Source organism: Haemaphysalis longicornis, unplaced genomic scaffold (genome assembly GCF_048455015.1).
Source record: "Haemaphysalis longicornis isolate Haplotype H1 unplaced genomic scaffold, Haemaphysalis longicornis Haplotype H1 scaffold_1, whole genome shotgun sequence".
Taxonomy (NCBI): domain Eukaryota; kingdom Metazoa; phylum Arthropoda; class Arachnida; order Ixodida; family Ixodidae; genus Haemaphysalis; species Haemaphysalis longicornis.
This window is the reverse complement of record NW_027526203.1, coordinates 153,610,454-153,638,099: the sequence shown is the minus strand read 5'-3', so window position 1 is coordinate 153,638,099 and position 27,646 is coordinate 153,610,454. Positions and strand designations below refer to the sequence as shown.

The 27,646-nt window shown below is 47.1% G+C and overlaps 1 protein-coding gene across 1 annotated transcript in view; it reads left to right on the top strand.

Moving 5' to 3' along the window:
* The window catches only part of LOC144138053 (endoplasmic reticulum transmembrane helix translocase-like), a 118,790-nt gene extending 94,431 nt beyond the window's left edge, over positions 1–24,359 (top strand). Inside the window, exons 20-24 of the mRNA XM_077670127.1 lie at positions 6,826–7,022; positions 8,936–9,078; positions 14,201–14,312; positions 17,687–17,830; positions 24,129–24,359. Of these exons, the coding sequence (XP_077526253.1) occupies positions 6,826–7,022; positions 8,936–9,078; positions 14,201–14,312; positions 17,687–17,830; positions 24,129–24,236 (704 nt within the window). The 3' untranslated portion in view covers positions 24,237–24,359. The remainder of the gene's footprint in view (positions 1–6,825; positions 7,023–8,935; positions 9,079–14,200; positions 14,313–17,686; positions 17,831–24,128) is intronic.
* The last annotated feature ends 3,287 nt before the right edge of the window (positions 24,360–27,646 follow it).

Sequence of the window (27,646 nt, the reverse complement as noted above, 5' to 3'; positions counted from 1 at the left end):
AACCTATATACGCCTCGAGCGCTGCCTGTAGGGGCGCCACTGAAATCCCCCTAGCGGCCCATTTCGAAAGCAGTCGCTGGAGTCACCGGCTCGCTCTCCCCTGTTGCCGTTGCTTTTGCGGCACGTTCGCGACTGATATTTTCCGTTTGTATGCGTTGGAAATACATATTTATGTGGAGCAGTCACTCTGTTCGCAAATGTGGTGTATTTACGAGAGTAAATGTTCCTGACGCGATCTTACTGTGGTACATTCGGTCCGCATAAGGGCCAGGTGCGTGTCACAAGCCAGCGTCACGAAACCGGCATATATGCATGGAGCTGATTGTAAGTCCACTCCCCCGAAGTTTACTAACAGCACCTCCGTAAGCAGCGTTCGTTCAGGTGCTCACTGCGATTTCAATCGGTTTCGTGTGGTTTCATAATCTAGCGGAGCACTCATACCTGACAGCCCGCCAGTTACGCTTCATATCTCGGATATTGATCACTACCCTGAACAAGCCAATGTGGCATAAATATCATGGTCATTCCACGCAATAAGTCATATTGATAATACAAAATTACATGCGGGAGTCAACATCAAGAATTTACAGCTGGGTCGTCTTGTCGCGAGGTGAGCTTTCCCAAACCGTGATCGGTTACATATACCCTCCGCTTATATCCGCGGCCGTGACTAAACGCTTCTTCGGAATATCATCATATGACACAGGGAGCCTGCAGAATTTAGCACAAAAGTGAAATCAGAGGGCCTTATCAGATACCACATTCAATCCAACGACACCTTTTATCGCTTGTGAACTGCATGCTTCCTTACTGTATGCTTCAAACAAATGTGTCCTCTGAGTGATCAGCTGTCAAAGTCGAAAAACAAAATAAAGGTGAACGCGCAGCCTGTGTGTGATTACTAAAACGGTCATTCCTTGATATCGCTCCGCATTTGTACACAACGATAGTTATGCGGCTTCCTCCTCCTCCTCCCTGCCTTGGAAAATATCAGAGAATTTCGCATCTAGTTGGTCTAGTGAGTTCAACCTTGCTTGTAAGACGAACGTCCCTAGGATTTCCGAAACTGCACTGTTTTTTTCTTTTTTCATTCCCGCATGAGCTATTACAATGCTTCGGGACTTGGCAGACCATTTATTTTTCAGTGGTTTCATTACTCTCCTTGGTCCATGCTATCAGGCGGGAGTGGGCACATATTTAACGACCCACAGACTTGGAATATACTTAACATGTTCGCGTGGTCTCTATTTCTATAAAAGGCACAAGTTATTGTCAGGTATTAGGTGATCACCTCCCCGAATGATATTTTTCTATGACGTGTACACTCAAAACAAGGCCGAATTCATTGTCCGCGCGGCAAAACGAACCCAACCTCTCATTGTACCAGTATCAGGTCTAAACGAGGCATCAATAGAATTAACTTGCGCCTGAAATATTCGGAGGTGACAGTGGTGATATGCCGCTGCCGTCACCGACGCCCGTAAGAGCAGCGCAGAAGCGCGCAGTACCGCATCCCTGGATAGTTCTTGTTGGCGTTCGAGCACTCTAATCAGGAGGCATCTGTTTTTTTAAGTGCCCTAAACGCAGTATTTTCTTACAGACATCACCATAACCAGATGTTGAGGGCGCTAAAGGCAAAAAGAAGTGAAAGAGAACCGAAACACTGCATGAGCCGCTATCAGCTGCGCAGCGGACATCCCGTAAGCACCGCGGAGAAGCGGCGGCAGGCGGAGCAGCGATCGCAAAGCTCAAGGCGTATACCGGTTTATACGGTAATCAATTTAAGCTGAAATTTTCATTTTCCCACCAAATCGTGTGTTTTCGTGACGTCTGCCACGAAGTCGCAATGACCGGTATTCAAACGAACTTCAAGTGCGCTATTAGGCTTTGCAGCAGATTGCGGAGCCTTGCTTACCGCCAGTCCTCCTAGATGGCGCCACCATACTGTGCCGCCTTTGCTTTGTTTTTGACCGTATTTGTGGTTTGTTTTTGTTACGGTAGAAAGTGATCGTTTCGTGAAACATGGGGTATGCTCAACAAACAGGGTCACGTAAGACAGCATTGCTGATGCCGATCGGTCAGTGTCATGCAAGACAACTCCAAAGTGGCGGACTGCTGTGCAGCTAAAACAAGCGTAGTGCGTGCAGTACCAACAGCAGTATGCAACGGTACTTCTATGTTTACGTGTACTTTCGTGACTTGTATTGTTTACCCCAGCATTTTACTGCTATAAAATGAATATGCGCTACATTTAAGGGCAAATAGCTCATTCTGCGTCCTTATAAGCCCTGCCTAACTTGTATTTGCTTTTTCTGGCCTCAGCCAACTGCACGGCTGGGCATATGACGTCATATGTTTTAGTGCAGGAAATGAGCTAGTGAATCACACGGCCGTTAGCTTTTTTGCTAATTATATAGCTTATTTGAGCGAAGTTTGCATTAAAAATGGTGTCGGTATGAGGCTACCGAGGCAATCTTCGAATCAACCAAACTTGTGTTTTGTCTGCATGACCCCTTTAAGGATTGCGCTTGGGCTAAACACTGAGAGGGACCTGAAAGAAGAAAGCAAACACCTGTCGTAAAGACAGCATAAGCTCTCATTGCACCACAGCAATGTGGGTTTACAGAAGAAAATGTATGGCAAGTGTACATTGTACATTTTCTTCTTTCAGGTCCGTCTCTGCGTTTAGCCCAAGTGCAATCCTTAAAACAATGTACCACCAACTAGCCCAATCAAGCATCAATTAGGTTCTTCACAAAGCAGGCACAAGTGGATCTTGCTTGCTTTTTCTAATGTGTGGGTATCGGACAGGGCATGAATTGCTCCGTTTTGATTTCTTTGCTGGTGTTTCATGCTCCATCGCACAGTTGCGCCTCAGGGTCGCCTTCAACACCCACTTGCACCCACTTCAGACACACACAACTCTGCCACACTCCTCCACAGCACCTGCGCAGCACATGTGGCCACCACCTGTCCTCTTTCTTCTCCGCTGCACTGTCCTTCATTCTCCCGCGTACATTTGGCCTTGCTTCGGAGCATGTGCACTTGCTTCGGAACGAGCGCACACATTTCCCGCAGTCGACCCCACCACGGCCTGTGCCCCAAAACTTGTGCAACGACCTCCACACAGGGCTGCTACAAATTGCGACTTCGGTCAAAGTTACTTTTGATTAAACCTGTTAACGGACTGAAATAATAGAGCAAAAAAGGCTCTCGGGGTGCTCGTGACATGCAACAAAACTGCCTGTAGATTTAAGACGTGCGATTTTGAATGGCTTTGAAGAAAACTGGCAATTTTTTTACGTTGCTGCCGACAAATGTTTCCCAAGTGCAGGGGTAAGGCAGCTGTGCGTATTGTGTAGTTTTGATACAATTCCGTTTTCCTGCGCTGTGCCAGGATGCTCGAAAAGCATGAAAATTGCAAAAATTGCGCCAAACTACTTTCAAAACAGCTTGAAAAGCAAGGATTTCGACGCTCAGGTCAGTTTCAGAGCAGAGCAATCTTTAAAGCTACTATTGTATAACTCTTTATTTTACTCTCATATGAACTACTGTCAGCTTGTATGGGGAACTGCCACACACTCTCTTCTAAAGAAAATTCATCTATTGCAAAAAAAGTTCCTTCGTTATGTTTTCAATGTGAAGTACTGTGCGCCAAGCAAATGTCTCTTTCTTGAAGCAGGTGTAATTACAATATACGACCTGTACAAATACCGGCTGAATGTTCGATTTAAAATAAAAACCAAAAGGAATATAGACCATATACGAAATCTGGCCCATCTTCAACAAAAGAAAACAAGTTACCCGTTCAGAATGCAAGGAAGCTGGTTTGTTCCAATGGTGCGCCTAAATACCGGTCGGGAATGCTTGAAGTATGCTTTGCCTTCTCTTTTGAACATGTATTACTGTGAAGGGTTTGATTTGTTCAGATGTACGCACCGGGAACTGCGTTGCAGGTATATATAATGTATTTCAGCTGAATTTTTTCAGTACATCATTATGCTCTAAATATGTGTGTTTGTTTTTATTTATTGTTTGATGAATGTGTTATTTCTTCACCCATTTGTTATGTAACGCATGAAGCTTGTACGCGTGCGTATTTTTGTTTCTAGCTGTAATTTTCGCTGTTCATTGCTACTGCTGTTGCTTGTCTGAACGGGGGCTGCGGCCTAGTCAAGCCGTAATGACGGCTTTTTCTGCAGCTCCTCTGTCTCTCCTTGTATGTTTTTGAGGCAGAAATAAACATTGTTATTATTATTATTATTATTATTATTATTATAAAAAGGCTGAGTTGACGCATGGTTTTCCAAGCAGCCCATAGGGGGTGCCGGTTTCTTTGTTTGTTTGTTTGTTTGTTTTCTTCTTCTTCTTCTTTTAGGGATGGCGTGATCATATTTTTGTATAATTGGGTTAGCTGGACCTTCCTCTTCTGCCTTCCGGTCACCTCGTTTATCGTCACCCACTTGCAAACCCACATACGGCACAAAAACAAAAAATGTGAAATGAAGCAAACAATAAGTTTCAAAGCGTGATTGGCTCTCTCGCTGGGTTCGCTGAAATGGGCTTCCCAATTGGACATCACTATGGCAGCAAAACCATGGCCACCAGGGAAAACATGCCGGCATAGTTGAAGCGCTCAGTGCGCTTCGCCGATCTTTTACCCAGTTTAGGTTTGCGGTCAGCTGGGTTCCCAGGGATGAGGCTCAAGAATGTGGGCGAGGTTATGTTGAGTTGCATGGCTCAAAAAGAGTCCATTGAAAACACGACGACTTTGCTGGGGTTCATACTTTAGTTTTAAATGCTGTGTGTGCATCTACAGTCAGGGTTTGTAAAGTGAACCTTTCAACTCGTTGCGATGTTATAGAACCTTCAGTTACTGTTGTGTTAGACAGCGAGCTCGCAAGCCTCGGCAATGGAACGATCGACGCACCAGAAGTTGCGCCGTGTGCCGCGTCGTTTTGACGTATTTTGGCTGCTCCCAGTAGCAGGACTGGTTGCGCTAGTAATGATTGATGTATGTAAAGTGAAATTTAATGCCAAAAGTGAGGTGGCTGAACATAGCAGCATTACTCAAATTGCGATGGGGGTGAATGTGCGCCTCAGGTATTTAAATGGGAGGGCTGGTTGGGCGCAACGACTGCCACCTTCCTTGCACAGCTTTTTCCATGGTTCTACACTCGTTCGTACAACGCAGTCTTGGATCACAAAAACAATAATTTCAGCATTAAAAATGTAAAAAGAAACGCCATACGATTGCAGCGTTTTTCAACTTGGTATTTTTAGTGGCATTTTACGTTGTCTATGCATACAAACTCAGTACAATTTAAGAAGTTGGCAAGAAGGTAGTGCAGTTTGTACATTTTGGTACTTTATTAAAAATGCTTTCTCTAAAGGCTATTTCAGTGTTGTGTGTATTCTAAACTGACTCAAAAGCGTACTTGTCCCCAAAAGTTGCTACAAATTTAATTTTTTAAGCTCCTAAGACGATGTATTAAATGTCGCGAACTGCTCCAAAACCGAAATTTTGCTGCTCCAAAAACTGCTCCCAAATCTGTTTGAGCTGTCTCACCCCTGCAAGTGATGTTGAAGCTCTTTGAGTGACCAGTGCTGCATTTATGATGGGAACAAGATCGCTGGAGGAGCATGCAAAGTCAAGACAGGTGCTCAAGAGGTTGAGGGCAAAATCTGGTGGAGAATAGCTGAGCCAGTTTAGGTTTTCGCAGCTGTCGGAACAGAGAACACGTCATCATCTCATTGCAGCTTAGGTTGTGATCGCAGATGTATATAGTGCATACGCAGTAAAAATGAAACAAACAGCTGTGGCAACGTTTGTTGGGTACCAGTGCCTTTGGTGCAATGTGTGTTTGGCACATAAACAAAACAGGAGCTGTTGCAAACTTGGTGAGTGTAGCCATGGGCACTGTAGAACCTCGTTGATACATTTGCAGTTCGTACAATTTCCCAGGCGATGGAGACTGTCGAAAGCGCCTCGGGGAGTTTTCGCTAATTGGCATGTCCCTGGGTTCCTGGATTTCCCTCATAATTGGTTGGGATTGGTGAAAATGACCTCGCTGCGTGCGAACCACCAAGCTTTGCAGAAATTGTTTAACAAGTTGTTGCGCTGCTATCGATCTGTTTTTGACGGCTGGTTCATGTTTTTTATGCCTAGGGATGACACACTTTCCTGCCTAGTGCATTTTGAGTCTCTGGTTTCTAAAGGAACGTATCGTTGAGGTCTTTTTGTACATTTAGTGCCATCACTGAACTCGGCAGAGGAAACGAAACTTGCTGGCAAGCGGCTGCCATTGCCACGACCCCATTTGAGATGCTGTCATTGTCTGAACTGATATCTGCCGACTGGCTGTTGCCTCCATCATGCAGATGCATTAGAATCACGAGTGGCGCTCTTGTGTGTGGAGTAGTGTTGGCAGCTGACGAAGGTGCCACGGCAACTCGGCTGTGGCATAGAAGCACCAAATGTGAGGCTTTTTGTGTGCTGACAGAAAACTGAAACTGCCGTTAACTTCAATCTCAGGAAGTCGAAAAGACATGCGAACCTAGACAGGTAGTAGTACAGGATGCTCGGAAAGTCGCACTGTGGCTGGTAATTTGGTTTGTGTGCCTGCCTTGCAAACACTGAACTCAGTGGGAGGCAGAACAGTAGTGGTCAGAACAGGCAGCGTGTGCCGAGGGTTTCAAAGCATGGAGGGACTGTACGGTTGGCTTGCGTCGAGCAGTGAAATGGAAGTAACCATGGTCAGCCATGGGCAGCAGCAGCGAGAGCGGACATTTGACGAGTGTCGTCGTGCCCGTGCGCGCTCGCAGTCTGCCACGTGATCAAGCAGGGCCGCTGCACGCTGGTGACCACCCTGCAGATGTTCAAGATCCTGGCGCTGAATGCGCTGGTGCTGGCGTACAGCCAGAGCGTACTGTATCTGGACGGCATAAAGTTCAGCGACACCCAGGCCACCCTGCAGGGCCTCCTCCTGGCCGGATGCTTTTTCTTCATCTCGCGGTCAAAGGTAAGGGGTGTTTTGCTTTACAGCGAGGCTGTTTTGTGGTACGTTCTGAACGAAATTTTGTGCGTCTGTTGGGTTGCATCGACAAAGAATCCATGAGTTCGCTGCAGAGCTAGTGCAATATGCTCTGTAGTTCTCAATCAAATATGGGTATCTTGGGAAAAAATTATAGCGAAACTGCCCGCTAGGACGGCTCTATTATTACTTCGAGTTTCAGCTACTTTTCATAATCACAGTTCACAGTGAAGTTGTAAATGTTAGTCAGCATTGCTGTACGCTGTCAATAGTGCATGCATGGCCGCCTACGGAGGGCGTATGGTTACAGGAAATGGCTCTAACTCTTGTTTTGTTAAAACTGTCCCGAAACAAATTACGTGAGCATTAATTTAGAATTGATTCTTAGGAAGTGATGTCTTTATTTAAGAATAAGTCACCGTACATAACTCCTCCAGCGGGTGGAAGTGCTGCGCCATTTGCACCTCACTGCGCCAATCCACTTTTTCTGCACCAATCCTGCTCCAAACGGCAGTATTGCGCCCAAACTGCCCCCCAAGCGGTGCCGCAATATGTGAAGGCAAGATGATGTTCAATGGCGCAAGGAGCAGTAGAGACCCATTTGTAGAGCTATCATTCATGACGTGGCATGCTCCGATGGGCTCTTTAAATGACTAATGCAATTTTCTGGTCTCCAAGTTGCAGCGGGGTTTTTCGGCACTTGGGAGCTAACTTAGGGTGCAGGCAATGTGGAAACTTTTTCCCCTAAATGCAACGTGAAGCATGTGTCGTCACCAGCAGTTGTTGCAATCTTCCCGCTTATTCTTCCCCCCCTTCCCCCCCCCCCCCCCCCCCCCCCCCAAAAAAAAAAAGAAATTTAAAGTTCAGTTGGACCCTCGCCATGTTATCACTTGCCTGTCCAAAGGTTAAATGCCGCCATGCGGAGTCCAACAGGATGAGATAACAGACACTGGCGTGGCACAAGTGAGAGGGGAGATTCTGTTAACCTAGCAGCTATGTGCCAGTAATCAGCCCGGTAGGTGTTTCTTGCCCTACCAACAACACTCCCTATTTCTTTCTTTGGGGAAGGGGGGAGGAGGGGGGGGGGGGAGTTGGGTCCCCCCTTTCTCCCTCCGGTAAGTCCACTGCTAACTCTAAAAAAGTTTATAAACACTGGTACATTTGTTATTTCAAGTATTCAAGTAAACAACACAGTCGCACAGTATTTTTAATTAGATAAAAACATGCATTACTTTGTCAATTGAACGGGTAATACGCAAGGGTATTTTTTTTCTCTTGTGTTTTATTTATTTTTAATTTCTCTGGAGTCTAGTTAGGGTTAGTTATGCTGCAATGCATCTAATTATCTCTTGTTTCCTCTTTCAATCATTTGTCTAGAGTCTCGTTTGCTGTTTCATGAAGTTAAACTGTTAACAGCTTAGCTGCTAGAGGGGCCATTTTGTCTATCTCTTGTCTTCCCTGGGTTGTTTCTCATGACTGTGATGGTGTTGTAATATTACGAACATTTTTTTTTTTTTTTTTTTTCATTTGTCTCAAGTATCTAGTTAAGGGTAGGCATTTAAAGCAGCTGTTATGTTTTAACTACGGAAATATATATTTTTTAACTCTTTGGAAGAGTGGTCGGCTCACTAGTGATCGAATGTTGAGTGATAACAAATTGAACTTTTGTTTTTGGCGTTTACAAGAAATAAAAAACTGCGAATGGTCGACTCTAGAGACCTGCACCCAAACAGACTTGCACCGCTTCATAATAGAATTATTCCTGCCCCCTGAGCTGCTCCAAGGGGCTCAAGCCCGCTTCCACCCCTGCGTGGCCAGTCCAGCTTTGCTGGTCTTCGCAGTGGTGGGGGAAGGGGGACCCTCCCGCTTGTCTCACTGGCAGTGTCTCTTCCTGTGTGCAGCCCCTGAAGGTGCTGTCTCGTGAGCGGCCGCTGCCCAACATCTTCAACGCCTACACGCTGCTCACGGTGCTGCTGCAGTTTGCCGTGCACTTTGCCAGCCTCGTCTACCTGGTGCAGGAAGCAACCGCACGCTCGCCCCCCCGGTGAGTGCCCCACCCACCCTGGGTCGAAGGTAGGGCCACAACCGGGCCACCACTGCCAAGTCGCGGTTTGCGTGGACGTGCTGCAGTGCTGGACGACGGGAAGCTCCTCTTCGGGCATCTTGGGTTTACGCTGTTCCAGGAAAGACACTGGACAAAAGCGGAGAACAGGCAGGAGTATGGCGCAGGTGGGCGTTGTAAAGGGAAAAGAGCACAAGGCGCTGCTGCTCTGTGCTATCTTTAGTCTCCTGCTATCGCACAGGACTCCTGAGCCGAGCAAAACATCCATTTCTCACGTGACTTCACGACGCAGCGTGACTTGACAATGACGGCTGCCACTTCACAGAATTTGACCCCAACAAAGAAACCGCTACAGCTGAAGCCACGGCCACGAAAAAAAACGGGGTTAAGACGGTGATTTTGGCTAGCTGGTGCATACTCATGGCATTCAAGAGAGCGCTAATAAACGGGCCTAACAAACTGAGTGGCCTTTGCCAACGAGTGAACACTGATGAGCTGAGGGGTGCCTTATGCGTGAAAGGCTAAACAAAACCTTACGTAGACTGTCGGGGTTGTGTCGTATGTGAAATCCTGCTTTCGTGCTGCCAGGCCAGGTGGTGCCTGGACAATCAAGTACGAGCGCATGCAAACACGCTCAATACGGGCACAGGAGCAACATTGCTACACATTGCCGGAATCGTGGGCGTTCACCTAGGTTCCAAGGCACGCGGTTTCCGAGAACCTATAAAGGGCAGTGCAAGTGTGAAATCTACAAGGCGTTCTTATTTTACAGGGAAAGAAATGATTGCATTAGCATGGCGTCTGTAAATTTACTAAATGAGGAAATCCGGGACCTGGATTTTTCCAAACAAAGCTCTGCTGTCCGTGATGGCCTCAGCTTGCCCCTCGTATCTTGCCACGCATTTGATAGTTACGCTATGTCTGCGATGCTCATTGCATGTTCATTGCCCATGTATGGTTCCTGCATTTTCGTTTTTCATCTGTTGCATTTACCTTGCCTATCATGGTTCCTTCTCGCCTCCCTTGCTTCTCCTAAACAAGTAGATGCTAGTCAGCACCATCTGTTGGCGCTGTTCTGAATTCCGGCGAAGAAACGGGCTGGCGGAGGCAGGTTTCGGGCACAGCACGGTGTCCAGGGGGAAGAAAGAGTGCGTGCGGCATCGCCCTCCCTAGACACTTGGGGAAGAGGGAATTCCTGGCGCCTGGGAGGCTCTTCTGCATTAGTTACCACAGTCACTTGCTTTGGCGTGCTCTTCCCTTGGCCATCAATATCCTGGCAAAATTGTTCTTCCGATTCGTTTTCCGGCCGCGGCGGCTGCTTTTCTGATGAAGGCGAAACGCGAAAATGCCCGTGTGTACGAGATTTCGGCGCACGTTAAAGATCACCGGGTGGTCAAAATTAATCCGGAGCCCTACACTACGGTGTGCTTCATCACCAGTGTAGCGTCGGAGCGTTAAACTTCATAATCATCATCAATTATCATCATTCTTTCTGGTCAGTTTTTCTTGTAGTCCAGCGCCAGCTTGCTCAAAGCCCAATAAGGCAGACTTATTGGCAGTCTAATCTTAGTGGCAGACTAATTCAGGGTCTTAACTCCCCTAGCCTACTAGACACTTTCTGAAAACTTACAAGACAGCGATTGAGGTGCCCAATAAGAATGCGATAAGACTGCGAACTAGCCTACCCCGAGCAGTGTATGCTGATCAGTCAGACTTATGCTGACTTGGTCGGCCATTTTATTGTAAAGGACAACCTCCGTGCAGTGAAAGACCAGTGAAGGGGAAGGAGCCGTAGAAGTGGTGAACGGCGCCTGGTGGCGGACGCCCCACCGTTGGCTTCGGACAAATGCCTGTTCAGCGAAGCTCTGCGCTGCTGGGGAGGGTGGGTGGAGAGGGGTCGAACGCCGCTGCCTGAAGCGTGTAGGCTGACACACTGTGATGCTGCAACCACCGCTGCAATCACACTTTTCTATTTCGCTGTGCGCTATGGGCGTGTGCCTGTTTTTCCCAAGCAGTGTTGTTTGCTTTTTTTTTTCTCCCTCACATCCACGAAAATAGACAGGAATATTGTCTGCGGCCCAATATTTGCCTCGAGGAGACATCGGGCAGCCAAGCGGGCGGTGTGAATGAGGAATCGTCTGTTATGCTGGCTGTCAGCGCAGTGGCTATGAAAAGGCGGCGCAGAAACAATGGAGCGCGACTATTTTTCAAAACATCACGCTCATTAACTCAGAAACAATAAGGCATCCATAATGGAGCTTCAATGTGATAACAAAATTATACACAACAGCAAAACGTTAACAGCCTGCAATACAGTTAAACCTCGATGTAACGAAGCCGGTAAAATTCGTAATTTACTTCGTTACATTGAAATTTCGCTACATTGAAATTCGCTGTTTTAATGAAGTGTTCACCCCATGAAGAATTCCCTGCAAAAGAAAACGTGGCGCGCATACACGGCTGGCGCACCCTTTCTGTTTCTATCAGAGCTTAATATTCTACGCGGACATCAGAGTGAACCGCATGGAGCGTAGCCGCGGAGACAACCCGCACGATGTGGGTAGCTCCAGCGACCGCTTCCGCTCGCTGAAACGCCCCTCGCGGGGCGAACGAGAGGGTCATGCGAGAAAAAAAGTGGATAACGTGGGCGAAATTTTCACTATAAAGCGTCATATGCGCCGCTTACGAAAGCACCCATCAAATATCCTCGGCATGCCCGAGCGCTTTGAAGCTCCCGCCATAGGGTGCGCGCCTCCCCATTGGCGAAACTGGTCAGGCTCCTCCCACTGCCACGTGCAGCGCGAGTAACTTCCTGGCGCAGAAGCGGGTGTGAAAAAAACGCGCGCACAAGGCTCATAAAGATTCACAAATGCTTGCTGGAACGATGAAGCCCAACAAGCATGGGCAAACGAAGGGCATGCGGCGGTGGCAGCCCCGCAAGAGGCGATTAGGCTTACCACCACAAAGGATGTTGAATGGGCGCTTTCGTAAGCGGCGCGCATGACGTTTTACTGTGAAAATTTCGCCCACGTTATCCGCCTTTTTTTTTTTTTTTTTTTTCTCGCGTGCCCCTCTCATTTGCCCCCACAGTTGCGTTTCAGCGAGCGGTTGGAAGCGGTCGCTGGAGCTACCCACATAGCGCGGGTGGTCTCCGCGGCTGCGTCAGCGCGCCTGTGGCTTGCGGGGCGCGTTTTGAGTTTTTGCGGGGAGAAAACGCTCCATGAGGTTCACACTGATGCCCGCGTAGACAATTAAGCTTCGACAGAAAAGGAAACAGTGCGCCAGCCGTGTATGCACGCCACGCAGTTTGTAGGCAAGGGGCTCGCTCACAGACCCGTGGCTCGCTGCATCCGCGGCATTGGGCGGCCCGTGTTGCCGTTCGCATTTTATTGAGACCCCATTTCGGCGCTTGCGTCTCCCAAAATATACCTCTAAAACTTAAATTTCGTGCCTAGTTCTATATGAAACTTCGTTGCATTGAAATTCCGGCAAACGAAACTTCGTTACACAGAGGGTGAAAATAGACGGTGTGCATACACTTGAAGTTACGAAAAATTCAGTGGTTCGTTACATCGAGGGTTTCGTTACATTGAAGTTCGTTACATTGAGGTTTAACTGTACCTGTGCCCGTAGGCGTTAAATAAAATTGCATTTTTGATGCAAAACTGCGCAGCTTTCGTGGCGTTTCTTCACTCCCCTCGAAAGTGACAGTTACAAAGCTTCGCTGTTTGGGTTTGTGCTGTGATTTTGCATGCTGCTTGAGCAGTGAGGTTGTTTTGCTCATAAAAGCATGCATGATATCAACATTCGACTGAATTATACTACGCAATTGTTTAGCTGCTGGCTAGGCAGCATGAGCTATAGGCTGTTCTGTGCTTTGTGCACATTGTGGTTGTATTCAATGGCTCGTTAGTATTCATGGCGCAGTTCGTCTATTTGTAACAGTGTTCTGGCGACCAGTTGTAACGTAGCTGGCAACCAGCTTCTGAAGTGCTCGTTGCATCCGAATCTACGGCGATGTACCCAAAGCCAAGTCTAATTCACGGCGAGACGAAAAGCACGACTCATATTGCAACAATGTGAGACGTAACTCCGACAGCGTAACATTACTCTGGCCTCCTCAGGAGCAATTGTATGCACACCGCGGGTCCTTTTCGTGTCAGCCTAGTGGTTTTTTCGGGCGCACACCACGTAGCAGGCGACTCACAACAGCGTTTGGGGGGACCAAGGCTCGGCGGCCCGGCCGCGTGAGGTGGCCTGCCAAGGAGGGCAGGTCATTGTAATGGCTTCATGGCAGGGCCCAAATATGCTGCCTGTTGGTCAACGTTTCTTGCATTGATCTGATCATGGTTCAAAATAAGTGCTTTCCCAACACCGGTGACACCAACAGGCAGTTTTGTGGCGTGTTTCCCACTATTCCCTAGAAGCCTCCCCTCGCGCGTGCCTAGGTATACGCTGTCCCTACAGTCTTCGATAAGGCTGCTCTGTAGCCTAGCCTGTGCGCTTTAAGGAATCGCACTAGTCTGGGTTTAATTCGCAGACCTATTGTAGTCCGTGAGTAAGATTAGACTGTCAATAAGACTGGCAATTCGAATAAATACGGTACTTTGCTGTAATGAAATTACACCAAAGCTTGCCTCGTTATATCGAGATTAAATATACATGGCTACCAATAAACATTAAGTTACTTGTGGCTTAGTTATATGGAGGATTTCATTGTGTTCAAGTTTGTCCTTGCTGTTCAGGCTAATTGCATTGCTGTGTTTGTGGATATTTTTTGTAATGCCGAACAGCTTGCAGCTAAATGTGCAGTTACTGGTATGGCGTGCGATGGACACAGGTAAAAGAATACCTCCCCACTCTTTTGTCAGATCACACTGCAGTAGCACTGAAATCGTCGCGTGGAAAGCATGTACGGTCCATCCGCGCAGTTCTTGAAAGGCAGCTGGGTTGCGCAGCATAAGTGCACAAGGTGTTCAAGTGGCTTCCCAAATTTGCAGGGTGTCACTAAGATCTGCGGTGCCTAGGTGTGAGCCACTTTCAGCCCCCCCCCCACAGGGCTGGTGGACTGAAGGCGCCTTGTGACTCTCCCCCCCCCTCGCAGGCCCGAGAGCTTTGCTGACCGGGAGGAGGAATTCAAGCCGTCGCTGCTCAACAGCACGGTGTACATCATCTCCATGGCCCTGCAGGTGTCCACCTTCGCCATCAACTACCGGGTGCGTCCTCCTTTGCACAACGGGGCAGAGAGGCCCAGCACGCACACCCAATAAGAACAAGAGGGGCAGCCGTTTGTTCTTATTCTGCATCTTTGTAAGACGATTAGGCTTTCCACCACGGAAGATATTTGATAGGCGCTTTCGTATGCGGTGCCTATGACGTTTTGCAGTGAAAATTTCGCCCACGTTATCCACTTTTTTTCTCGTATGCCCCTTTCGGTTGCCCTTCGAGTTGCGTTTCAGCGAGCGGTTAGAAGCATTCGCTGGAGCTACCCGCATCGTGCGGGTGGTCTCAGCGGCTGCGTCAGCGTGCCTGTGGCTTGCGGGACGCGTTTTTGCGGGAAGAAAACGGTCCATGCGGTTCACACTGATGCCCGCGTAGACGATTAAGCTCCGACAGAAACAGAAACAGTGCGCCAGCCGTGTATGTGCACCACGCAGTTTCTAGGCAAGGAGCTCGCTCACACACTTCGTGGCTCGCTGCATCCGCGGCATTGAACGGCCTGTGCCGCCGTTCGCGCTTTATTGAGATCCTGTTTCGGCGCTTGCGTCTCCCACCATCTACTTCTACAACTAAAATTTCGTGCCTAGTTCTCCATGACACTTTGTTACATTGAAATTTCGGCAAACGGGACTTCGTTACAGAGGGTGAAAATACATGGTGTGCATACACTAGAAGTTACATCCATGGACCATGGTTTGTTACATCGAGGGTTTCGTTGCATTGAAGCTTCTTACATCAAGGTTTAACTGTACAGGAATTACTATGGTCGGCTCTCGATAATTCAAAGTTGCTTCATTGGAATTTTTGGTTGATTGGAAGTGATGTTCTGGTCCCAGCAATTTTACATGCAATTTAATGTGTGAAATCGCTCGATAATTTGATGCAGAAACCCATTATATCAGTTCATTGAAAGTTATTTTCAATAAAAGCATCGAGGTGACTGTCATCTCTCAATAAAATTCAAAATTTTTAAGTGCCAAAACGCTGATGTACTCTGTGCTACGTTGGTGCCATCGCAACTGAGGCAGCCCACAGTCGATAAAGCAGCAGGTCAGTTAGCGATGAAAAAACACATTTAGATTCCTCATTTTTGTGCTCTGTCAGGAACTTGCCATAGAAATGTGGTTTGCTCTAATTTCGCCTAGCTCTCACAGTTTATGAATTCCCTTACAGACCTAGACTGATGCTAGGCCACTGTGACTTGGGTGACTAATTTTCTCCTCAGAAACCCCAAATTAATTTTGTTAACTGGTTTTATTATGCCGTCATTATATTTGCCCCGACTTTTGCCCCGTGGCTAAGCTTTCGTCACGTCGTGGCATTGTGTGTATGAGGTTAAAGCATTTCAATAGCCTTTTGTTGTCCCGTATAAATGGGGGTTTTCGTAATGATGAGGCAACAGTGATAGCCAGGTTGATGTTAATGTCAAACAGCTTCAGTACTGCCGAGTAATATAGTGCTGGGCCGGCAGCTCGCACTTTTTGGTGCACACTGTAGCCGGATTCAATGGTTATATCCGATATCGCGGCACTGGAGCATTGTAATAAGCAGTTTAGTTTACCATACAGACTTACTATTTTTCTTCACCCATTATCAGAAATTTCCTAACCTCATTGGCTGGCTTGCAATACCAGAGTTCATATATAAATGCACGACATCATGACGTCTGGAAAACACCTTATTTCTGTAACAATTACAAACTACAAATGTTGGCCCATAACCTTCCATCGGTTTTGAACAAATATCAAAACATAGCCGAATTATCACACAGAAAAGTTCGACAATGTTTTTCAGATTTTTAGTATGATTACTTATGATTACTTCTGTTTCCTTAATTTAAGATTTGTTGTATACATATTTTGGCAATTGTGTTTTGAATGACCTTTAGGAAATGGCATTCTCATCTTGTTGTCGGTGTCATGTGTGCTTTTGTGAAGTTTGTGAATTTTTGGAAGTGCGTAAACCTTTTCTTTGTTTTATTCTTGCATTGCTATTTTGCTACGTTCAAGTGTAAACTCGCATTTTTGTGATTATGCTTGTCGCTGAGCCTTGTAGTGGTTTCTCGGGCTCTGTCAAGCTACTTATGCAGCTTTTTTTACCCAGGTAAATCACCCAATTTTGTCTGAAAATAAAAATTGATTTGATTTGATTTAGAAAGCATACAAAAGTGGACGGTGCCATAGTTGTTCATCGTTATGTCCGATATAGTATCGTAACAAGTGGGCTCGACTGTGTCTGGGTCCCTCCGTAGCTCCTCCCTGTGGGTTGTATGCAGCCTCTCGAGGACGTCACCGCATCTGGTTTGTAAGATTGGCGTCATCCGACCTGAGTCACCGCCAGGAAACAAGACTGGGCCTCCGTCTGGTCGCATCACTCGAATGCTGATGTGCCATTAACATCCTGATAGCTATGTCCTTAGTGCTGGCTAGTGTCGCATCATTTCTGCCCATATTATGTTGCTGCGGCACAAAACGTGTCACAGTTGTCGTGTTTTTTCGGTTCAATATCCATGTCTGGAATATGAAGCCGAGGGAGTTGGCAAAGGCTCGTTCATTTAAGGCGGGACGTGGAAAGTAAAACTGTTTTTGTTATTTATGGACCAAATTTAGTCAAATTAGAATTTATGTAGTTAACTGACCTAATAACAAAACAAATCAGTTTAGGAATATCTTCTATACCTTTTGAGTTACCAGACTAATTACCTTCACAAAGTCAACCCAAGCCGGCCGGCCGGCCGGCCGGCTGGCAAGATTAATTAACTAATTAGGCAATAACTCAACAAGATTTTTGTGTCAGCGTGATCAGGAAGGTCTATTCTGTGCAAGGAAGCTATTAGATTATTGCTTTATTTCCTTTAGGTATACAAAAAGAAAGACGGAAGCTTCACTTTCTTTTTGAAATGAAACGATGTCTGATTTCGAAAGGAAGCTGAAACTTTTCTGGTTCTTTCTTTATGCCTAAAGAATATATAATGCAATAATCTTATAGGTTCCTTGCACAGAATAGACATTTCTGATCACACTGACGTCAAAATCTTGTTGACTTCTTGCGTAATTAGTTAATTATGCTGAATGCAAGTTTTGGGTAATTAGTCTTCTAACATAAAAAGTATAGACGGTATCTTTACACCGATTTCAGTTTTGTTGTTAGAATGGTTAGTTACATAAATGCCCCTAATTTGATTCAATTTGGTCCATAAATAAAAAAAAGTAATTTTACTTGCCGTGGGGTTCAACCCCATGGTGGTTGCCATCTGGGGCAGGTACTCGGGGACGCTGGTAATTGGAGGGGTGCCCACGGTATTTCCGGGGCAGTGCGATATTTTTCTGTGCACTGTTGGTAATGGGCTGGGATTGTGGCGGGTTCCCAGGGCTACCCCTTCATGGAGAGCTTGACGGAGAACAAGCCGCTGCTGTACAGCCTGCTTGTGTCGGGCGTCTCGGTCGTCGGCCTCGTCGCCGGAGTTGCCCCCGATGTGGCCAAGCAGTTTGAGATCGTCCCCTTCCCCCCCAGCGTGAGTCCTCCTGCGTTGCTGCTGCATCTCGTGGCGACTCCTTGTGGCTTTTGCTGTTTGGATTGGGTTGATTTTTTGCCATATATTTTGGGTAATGGAGGGGTTTCAGCAAGTGTTTAAAAGCCACGTGCGCGAAGTAAGTGCTTGTTCTGCCCAAGGAAGCGGTCGCTTTTTCACGGCGCACATGACATTATGCAGTTGTTGTCAAGTTTTTGAAAAGTGCTTTTGCCCCGGTAATTGTCATATTTTTGTGCTTCAAAGTGCACATCGCATAATAGATAGAGTGGAAACGGCTTATAGCGTATGCCGTGGGAGCCGCAAAAATCAGCACTACAAGCGGTACCGCACTGGTAACAAAACATGCACAAATATAACCGCATCGCAACCTACCTCTCAAGTCATTTGTAGTTTATCATCACTCAAACGCATAGCGCTTAAAAACAAAAACACAGTCTATAATTTTTTTTTTTTCCCACATCAGCCGCAGGGTCTTACAAACCGCTTACCGTATAAACCGGATTATAGGTCGACCCGGTATATAGGTCGACCCCCTACCTTGAGGTGGGAATAGTTGACAAAAAAAAATAATTCAGCACAGAAGCGCACTCACAATGTCTATATTTATTTTCGACGCCCGTCCGTCACTGCCACTCACTATGCCTGCCGCAGTGACTCATCCGAGCTCTTAGAGTCGTCCAAGGATGACTGCTTCGCACTGTCATCTTCTGTGCCATCAGGCGCTTTGCTGATGGAGCACTTCCTGAACGCTCGTGTAACCATGTCGTCGGGCAGCGACTGCCCAGAGAAGGACACCCAGCTTGACACGGTCGCAACCGGCCCGTAAAGGTCTTTTTGTTGTTGCCGGCTATCCACTCATTGTACAGTTCGCGGAGCCGGTCCACGCATGGTCTCCGGAGCGATCATGAGCGAAGTTCCTGGACGGAGTTCCCGGACGAAGTCCGCCACTTTGTTCTCCAACTCGGGGTGCACCGCTTGATGTCCACGGAATGATCGGTTTCGGGGGTTGCACGCGCACAGCTTAGCTTTCTGGCTCCGCCAGTACCGCACACTTTTCTCCGAAACGCCTAACTGGCGTTGCAATAAACGAGTAAAAGATGAAAAACTAGAGAAAAGCGAAATCAAATTAAGGCCTGATAGTGCGAGAGCAGTGCGACACGAATGGCGATGGCGACGGACTGCGCTTGAACATTGTTGCCAGACAACGATTTACATTCTGCCAATGACCGCTATATAAGACGAGGGGTGACTTTTGTGCGGATTTTTTTGGAAAAAAACTCGACCTATATTCCGGTTTATACGGTAACTCTTGCGCTACCGCCGGAAAATTGACTAATTTTAGGGGTCCAAGAAAACATTTTTTTTCCTGCTAAAAAATTGGTTAGGCACTAATTGAAGGAACACAAAATGCAGATTATTTAACGGCCTTTCCAATAACACCAGTTTTTTAAAGGTTTTATATATCATTGTTGTAAAAAAAAATATCCAAATCAAAATTTTTGTCAAGTTGTCGAAAAAAATGATAAAAAAGGAGTTCTATTTATCAAACCACCGGTAGTAGAAAAAAAATAGAATATACATTTTGTAGGGAAACATTTCAAAAACACGCCCTAGAAAAAATGTCGACTTGCGCGGTACAGTTTGTCAGATATAAAAAAAAATGTTAGCATGCACGGTGCTCGTGTCATGCGGTGAAGCCCAACCTCCAATTCAAAATGTGCAATTTCGGGTGGTTTCCTGGAATAAACCTGGCGGTTTGTCATTATCAGAGGCACCAATTTGCCCCCACATAACGTAAAAACATCATGTCAATGGCTGACTTTTCATTTACAGCGAGCACAATATTTGGGACTACCACGCGATGCGGAAAAAAAACATGCATGAAATTGAAAACGGAACGCCGTGGCTGATGCTTGTTGTCGTTCACGGTCAGTTATCTCTCAAAACATAAAGCTGAGCTTTATTATCATCTTTTACTCGCAATTGTAGCCTTGCTCGCTAAAATGAGGTACGATGAGCTAGAATCGTGCCCTGCGATCTTTGGCCGAGTAGCAGTTGCGCGATGAAAAAGATCAGCACAACGAGCCTCCTCAATTGCAGCGCCACCTAACATTTTTCAAATGAAGCAGTACAAAAACTTATCGGAGACTCCGTCCGAATAGACAGTTCAACTAAGCAGCAACATTAGACACCCGGATATACCCTCGCATGGAAACGAAACTGGAAGTCGAACAGCTGGCAGTGTAAGGCCGGTTTGAAGCGCTGTCCTCGGCGGAACAGATATCTGGGGACTGGGTGTGATCTTTTAAATTGCATCTGAAGTTCTTATCGCAGAAATCGGGTTAGGGTGGGGGAAATCAGGAGCGCTGTACTTTCTTCGAGGATCAGTCGCGGACGCTCCAGGCGCCATGGCAGGTAGCCTTGAAGTTGGGTAACTGCGTAGTAGCGCTAAATATGAATTTCGCGATGCAGAAACGAAACCGAAACTGTTGTAAACTGTTTGCGAATGGTCCTGGGGTAAGTAGAACTACCACAGTACTTAGAACAACGTGCGCAAAGGCAATAAAACTGCCTAAAATCATAAAGTAGCTTTGCAACCAGGCACTGCTTGACATTTTCAGCCGATTTCTGGGATTATTACTGTCAGAGCGCGAACCTGACGATTGAAAATCGTTTGCTAGTTCCCCATTCACGCCCTGATAGCAAAAAACAAGCGCTGGTGCAGAGTAATTACGAGTTGCACGCATGCTTCGTTGGTAGCAGTGACGCGCGATGACCACGCCCCTTTTCCACACCCAGGTGATTCAAAAGCGTGTCAAAAAACCCGTTTCCGTAGCAAAAATGAAAACAAAACTGATTTTGAAAGGCCATTTTCTGATCTAACTCCGAACAGCTTTACTTGTTCGAGAAACGCCTGGAACGCTATGAAAAGGTGCTCCCAAAAGTATCGATCAAATTGATCGATTTTGATAGGCGCGGTAGCGAAAGAGTTAAACGGCGAGTGGGGCTTTAACTTTTTTTGTGTGTGTGTTTTAGGCGAGGACAGGTGCATAAGAACGCAAATGGGATTTCTCTTTCTTTCTTTCTTCCTTTCTTTTTTTTTTTTTAACCACACCTTGCGCTCACAATGTCGAAGGCAGTTGCATATCAGCATAACGTATTGGTAGTGGAAATCTTTGGCGTCGCAGCTGGGCTCGCTATCTCCAGGTGCTCAAAAAGGAAAAAGGTGGTTGCTTATCACAAGGTTCTAATCGCAACAACTTACCTTGGCTGGAAGGGCGGGGGGGAGCTCGCTATTTTCAGAAGTGTGCCGAGTGCAAGGGGGAGTTGTGGTTATCACGCAAGTTCAAATGGAACACACGAACCAAAGGGTGCCTCTTTTTTTTATTTATTTTCGGTGTCTAAGTTGGAGCTGCGGAGCGAGCGCACGTGCTGCGTCAGCAGGCTGAATCCTTCTTCTTTATTTCTTTTTTTTGCAACCCTAAAACGATGCCCCAGCTGCGCTGGTCGGTCAGCGGACCCGCCAAAAAAACCACACCATAAGCAGCATTGTGCTTCGCGCAGCTGCATTATAAATGGTGTGCTTATGCATCGAGTTATATAGGAGGCCTACCTGTGGCCAGGAAAGTCCGTGTCATATCCGGTACCGCACTATAAGCGGTTACGTTATAAATGGTCTACACTGTATAATGCTTTTTTTTTTTTTTTTTTTTTCGGTGTGGTGAAGTTGGGGGGACTGCTGATCTCCTGGGCTTTGTGGCAAAGCCCTGCTTCCCTAGGCGCCACCAGAGGGAGTCTAGGGAAAAGGGCCTGCCTGTGTGGAGGCTGTCTAGTAGCATCCTCGATTAACCGCACCGGTGCACACCGGTGCGCCTTTTCATCCTCGATAAACCGCACCGGTGTGCACCGTTCGTCCTCGATAAACCGGGGTGCACCGTCGCGGGGCAATTTTTGGTTGCACCGCCGCGCACCGAGAGAGTCGACGGTGCGCCGGCGTGCAGTCCCGAGATGCATCGCGGACGATGCCGGCGAAGGAGCTTCCTCCGCCGTCTGCTGCAGCGACGGCGCATCGCCGCACTCGTGTCAAGGCAGACGGAGCTGTGTATTGTTGCTGACAAGGATGGCGTGCTTGTGAATTCATCGGGCAACGATGCGATAGTCTCCTAACGGGCGGTAACAACGGCCAGTGATTGTAAATGAGGGCGCGAACTTTGTGTACTTCAAAGACGGCTGCATGCATTGCCAGAAAGTTGCAATGGGGATTGACATTCGTTTCGTTCGATCGAATTATCATGAGCTGTTACCGGAGTGCCTAGACGATGAAGACCTACTTGTTTTGCTGTAATGGAAGGGCGGAACAAAACAGGCGCTCGCATTATGGCTCAAATGAAGATTAGAAGCAGCTTGTATGTAGCTGTTTAGTGGAAGCGGTGGCGGTACGTTGTTCTGCATGTGTGACATATTTAAGTTGTGCGTACATATAATCATTGGCCTTCAATAAATACCACTTTCAAATAGCGCTGTGTCTCATTACAGTGCTGTATTGTTACTTGTGAACGTTTTTATGAGTTGATTTCTTAGATTAAGAGATGGCGCCTGGGTAGAACCGCCCCGTTTGTCCTCGATCAACGCTCCGTGCCGGTACGCACCGTCGTGGGGCAGTGTGCACCGCGCCGGTTTTGGGGGCAACACCGGTGCGTGTTTATCGAGGACGCTATAGGTCTGCATGGCCCTTGTACCACCACAGTTGGTGCTGTATGGCGGTTATCACCACGCAGTTCAGCCATTTGTTGCAGGACAAGTGTTTTTAATAAATTGGTTAACTTCTTTTCTTTTTGTAACTGTATCAAGGTTCCTTCCTTGGGTTATACTCCTCATGGGTGCATTACATGTTCGGTGTTCCCCAGAATAGTTTTGGTCTGGGGAAGTATTGGAGCTGGAACAACCAGAGGGTGCCCGTGTGGTTCAAACAGTAGAAAGTATTCTGAAAATCTCACTCTTTCGAGAACAGGTGTGTCAGGTAGCCCTCTCCATGTGCACGGTGAAGATTAAAACGGAAAAGTTTGTTAGTAGGGACGTTCGGTCACATATTGATAGTGGGTGACGATTTGGAAGCTTGGGTGAGTTGGTATGCTGTAACTGGAAACCAGCGCAAACGGACCAATACACGAGAGCATGGAAGACACGGTGTCGTGTTTGTGTCAGCCTTTCTCTCGTGTATTCGCCCATCTGTGCTATTTTCCAGTTATCGTGGAATGTCTTCCCTTCCCAACTGCCTCGTCTGGAGGCTGTTGGGATCGATTGTGTTGTCTAAAACTGTGCTTTGGCTGCTTCCTAGCAAGACTGGTTTTTGAATGGATGGTTGAGCGGTACGAAAACCAAGACTCACAGGAGTGCTTCTTTCATCCTCGTTGCCAGTGATAAAGTGGGGATGGCTGGGCGGTAGGTGAGGACTACCGCGAACAGAAGTAGGCCATCAATCCTGCGAAGAACAAGCCGTACTGCCCGAGCCGTTTGCCCAGAACAAACTGATTTACTTTTTCCATAACCACCTGCAGCTTTGCCAGGCGCGCACAAAACACAAAACTCTCAGCATTGCGTGTGGGCGGTGTTCTTTAGCTGACATTGTAAACGGGTATGTGTTAGGGGGGGGAAAAAAAAAAAAAAACTGTCGCGTGGTTTAGCGTTTCACAGCTGACTGTCTTGGCTTGTATGTGTGTGTGTGTGTGCTAAGCCTTATCCCTTTGTGACGCACATTAGGATGTAGCCGTCAGAAAAATTTGAAACTGCCTGTGTATGTTTTTGATAACCAAAATTTCACTTAAAAACAATAAACAATTCGATCTCATAAGTAGTTCATAAATTTGGTCGTGTCCTAATTGTAAATACGCTTTCGTAAACGTGACCACCGTTTCGTAACCATTGCTACAATATAAAACGTATACACACTATTGTGATCTGTAGCCCTTGTATATTAAGGCAGCAGCTTCAGTTTTGCTTTAATAAACGTTTTAACTAGATAGAAAATGTAAAACCAAGAACACCTACGTGACGTGCCGAGCATTTGGTGAGTGAAGTAGGTCTTCTTGAACCCCACGGAACCGCTCAGCCAGCATTCGCATTTCCTGCCGTAGAGCCGGAAGTGCGAATGCTGGTTGAGCGGTTCAAGTGGGGATGGCGACGATTGTAACTCACAAAAATGCTCTTAAAAGTCGCGTGTACACACCGTGTTGCAAAGGGTTACAATTTCCCCCTGCGTGTGCCTCTCTTGTCCCCCCAGATGCAGTGGATCATCCTGCAAGTGCTGGCATTCGACCTGGTGTGCGCCTTTGTTGTCGACCGTGCCTGCCTCTTCCTCTTCGGCAGGGCGAAGCTGCGGAACTCGTGATGCGTGTGTTGTGCTCCTCCACTGCCTGCGTTGCGCCGTGTTGCTCCGTGCGTGGCTACGGAGACGACGGAGAAAGAGAGAGAGGTTTATTTAAAAGCCGATCATTGTTTCCTCCTTGAACAAGCGTGTCCTGTCTGCCCGCCTCCTCCCGCCTGGGTGATGGCACACGTGGGGCAACAATTCCACCACACGGCAAGGGGAGAGGCACTGCAAAGAGCGGAGACGTGGGGAGACAGGGAAGGGAGCCAAGGGGGAGAGAGGTTACTTGCAACAGTGGAGCTATCGGGGAGGCTGGTTTGAGGCTTCAGTGGCAAATTTTACACTGTGATGATCGGCGGTTCTGTAGAGTGTAGACGTCTTGTAGACGTCTACGAGGCAACTTGCTGCAACGGGTGCCCCATTTATTCTGGACTCCAGCTCGGGCTCCCCCGTGACCCGTCGCGGCAGATGATGGTGATGGTGCACCACAGGTGTTGCAGTGGTGATGATGATGTTGCCACTGCAGGCCCTTAGCGCAGAGCATGTTGGAGAGAGAGGAGAAAAAGAGGGCGGCTGAATGGTTGTGTGCAGGTTGTGCCTCACTTTGGATGTGTGGGAGTGTCCAGTGCTGTCAGTAATGTGTGGAGGTTGTCGCACGGCACTCGCCCACGAACATGTCAGGGTGCAGTGTACACATCTGAGTATTGGGGTGTGCTTGGATCCTGAAGGGGCCATGAAGACAAAATACAAGTTTGTTGTTCTATTCGAGAGATTTCGTGTTCTATAGTGGCCCCAGCACTCGTCCGGAAGCAATTGATGCTTTATTCACTGCAAAATCAATTTAAGCTAAAATTTTGATTCTCGCGCCAAAACGTATGTTTGAATGACGCCTCCAATGACATCATAAGAACAAGTCTTTCAGCTAAACTTGGCGTGGAGCGGAGATTGGCTTACTTGTTAGTCAACCTAGATGGTGCCACCACACCGCAGCGAGCCATTTTCTGCCTTTGGTTTGTTTGTGACCGTATTTAAGCCTGGCTTGTTTTTGTTCGTGAGAAAATAATCGTTTCGTGAAACATGGTGCTTGCTCGACAAATGTGGCCACGTAAAGCACCGTCACTTGCGTCAATCGGCCAGTGTCGTCTGAGACAACCCCAGAGCCCCGCAGTGCTGTGCATCTAAATGAAGCATAGTGTGCGGAGTACCAACAGCATTATGCATCAGTACTATGTTTACGTGTGCTTTCGTAACTTCCACTGTTTGTCCCACCATTTTTTACTGATGCAAAAAGAATGTGCCCTAAATTTAAAGAACAAATAGGTCGTTCGGCAAGCTTATAAGCTCTGCCTAATTTGCGTTTGCTTTTTCGGCCTCCTCCAATCGCAGAGCAGTCTGGTATGACATCATAGGTACAGTTGCGGCAAATGAGCTAGTGGGTCGCATGGCCATTCCCTTTTTTCCTAATTATACAGCTTATTTGAGCGAACTTTACGTTAAAATTGATGCCAGCATGATTCTAACAAGGCAATCTTTTGAATGAACCAAACTTGCATTTTGTCTTCATGTCCCCTTAAAGGTTCTTAGCCAGGGCCCAGAGCTGCGTTTGCCACAGAAGCAGGCTTCAGCTTCTCAAGGGCAATGGTGTCAAGGTAGTAGTAGTCATGTCTGCTGGATTTTCTCTGGGCTGAGCAGCCTGTCAGTCAAGGATTACCCCATCACTGAGCTTCACAAAATTGCTAGTTTTGCTTTTCGGTGTGCGTTATTGTGTCATATGGGGCAACGTTGGGCCCTGGCCTTCAGTTTGAAATATCTGCATAGTTGTTGCAATGTATACTGCCGCTCATCTCTAAGGTCTGCGTGGTAGGTTTCTCCTTGAAAAAGGAAAGAAAAAAGCCTTTTGTGGGTTTGAATCAACTTACCCCTGGCATTTTTCGTCCTCATGCTTTTGTACCTGATCTAGGAGGGGCTAATACTGCAAGCCAAACCCCGGCTAGCAGGCATTTGGGCTGGTTGGGGTCAAGTGATTTTTGCCAGTGCAAGGAGGACAGGAGCACAAGGAGAGCTGACGCTTGGCCAGGGCAGGCACCAGGCCAAGCACTCAGAAATTGGAAAAGGGCTGGAGCATAGAAGGGCTTTTTGGATTTCGCAATATCGTGCGTAACCGATTCATTTTAGTGTGTATTCTGGTAGGGGGGTTTATGTTATGTCGCTACTTTTCTTTCGCAAGATCGCATAAGAACAAATGTCTGTGCAACACATTTCTTAAAGGCATACTGAAGTGATTTGTAAACATTGCGGGATTACAAGTGCAAATTGTAGTCTGGAATCTCTAGGCCATGTTTTGAACACTCTTACTGCGTTTACGTGGCTTTATTCAGTAGAAAAATCAATTCGAAAATGCTGTCCTCCTCTGTGCATTCTCTTTGCCGGTTTCCTATGACGTTTCGTGTGACAACAAAACAAGATGGCATGGCTTCACTACGCTACTGCATGGCTCGCCGACCCTGTGACAGAATCAGTCAGCCCAACGTTTAGTCAGCTGGCGGCCAGCTGGACGTCACAATTCGTTTGCTCAGTTGAAACTGAGCCACGCCACGTTTGTAGCAGGAAGAATGTGCCTTTAGTTCGTTAGTTTGTAGACTGTATCAAGCTCTAAGTCCAAGTCGCTCCACACAAGCGCACATGCGACGCTTCGCTGACTGGTACGCTAGTATAAAAATCAAAGGCTAATTGAAGGCGGGAGAAGAGCCAGTGAAGTTAATATAAGTACTAAGAATTAAAATCAACTGAAACTTTATCGTACAGCGTAAAACCAAGATGCTGGAAGCACTTTTTACACTGGGTGAACTTGCACAGTGGTCAGCAGCATGGCCCCACATCTGCAAACGCTTTTCCATCTAAGGAATTCAGTGGCTAGACATGAGATATTGTGGGAATTTGGGGGATGCTTACTGCACGAGCGCTGTACTAGAAATAGTCGTCTAAGCCGCTTAAAATGCTAAAACTAAATAAAAATGTAAGCTGGCTATACATTATATACTTTATATTTCAGACCCTGGCATCGCTGGCTTATGGCCGAGTGGTCTGGAGCACTAGGTAGCAAGTCGCAAGTTTAAATCCCCAATAGTGCATTTTATTTTAGGTTGATTTATTTGTTTTTGGGCAATGTTTTCTATACTGAATTCACCATTTTTGCGCTGTAACGTTTATTGCTCCACGAGCGGGTTCGCAAAACATGTGCAGACGGACACTGATGCGCTGGCAAGTTCTCGTTGGCAGGGTGTTGCCATAAGCACCGGCTGCTTCCGGGTATAGTACCAAATGAGCCGACGCTTCGCCTGGTGCGAACACACCTCTTATGATACAGGTACTAGCCAGGTAAGCTCCAAAGATGGGGGAAAACGCATCACATTCCAGCGTGTGCGGTGACA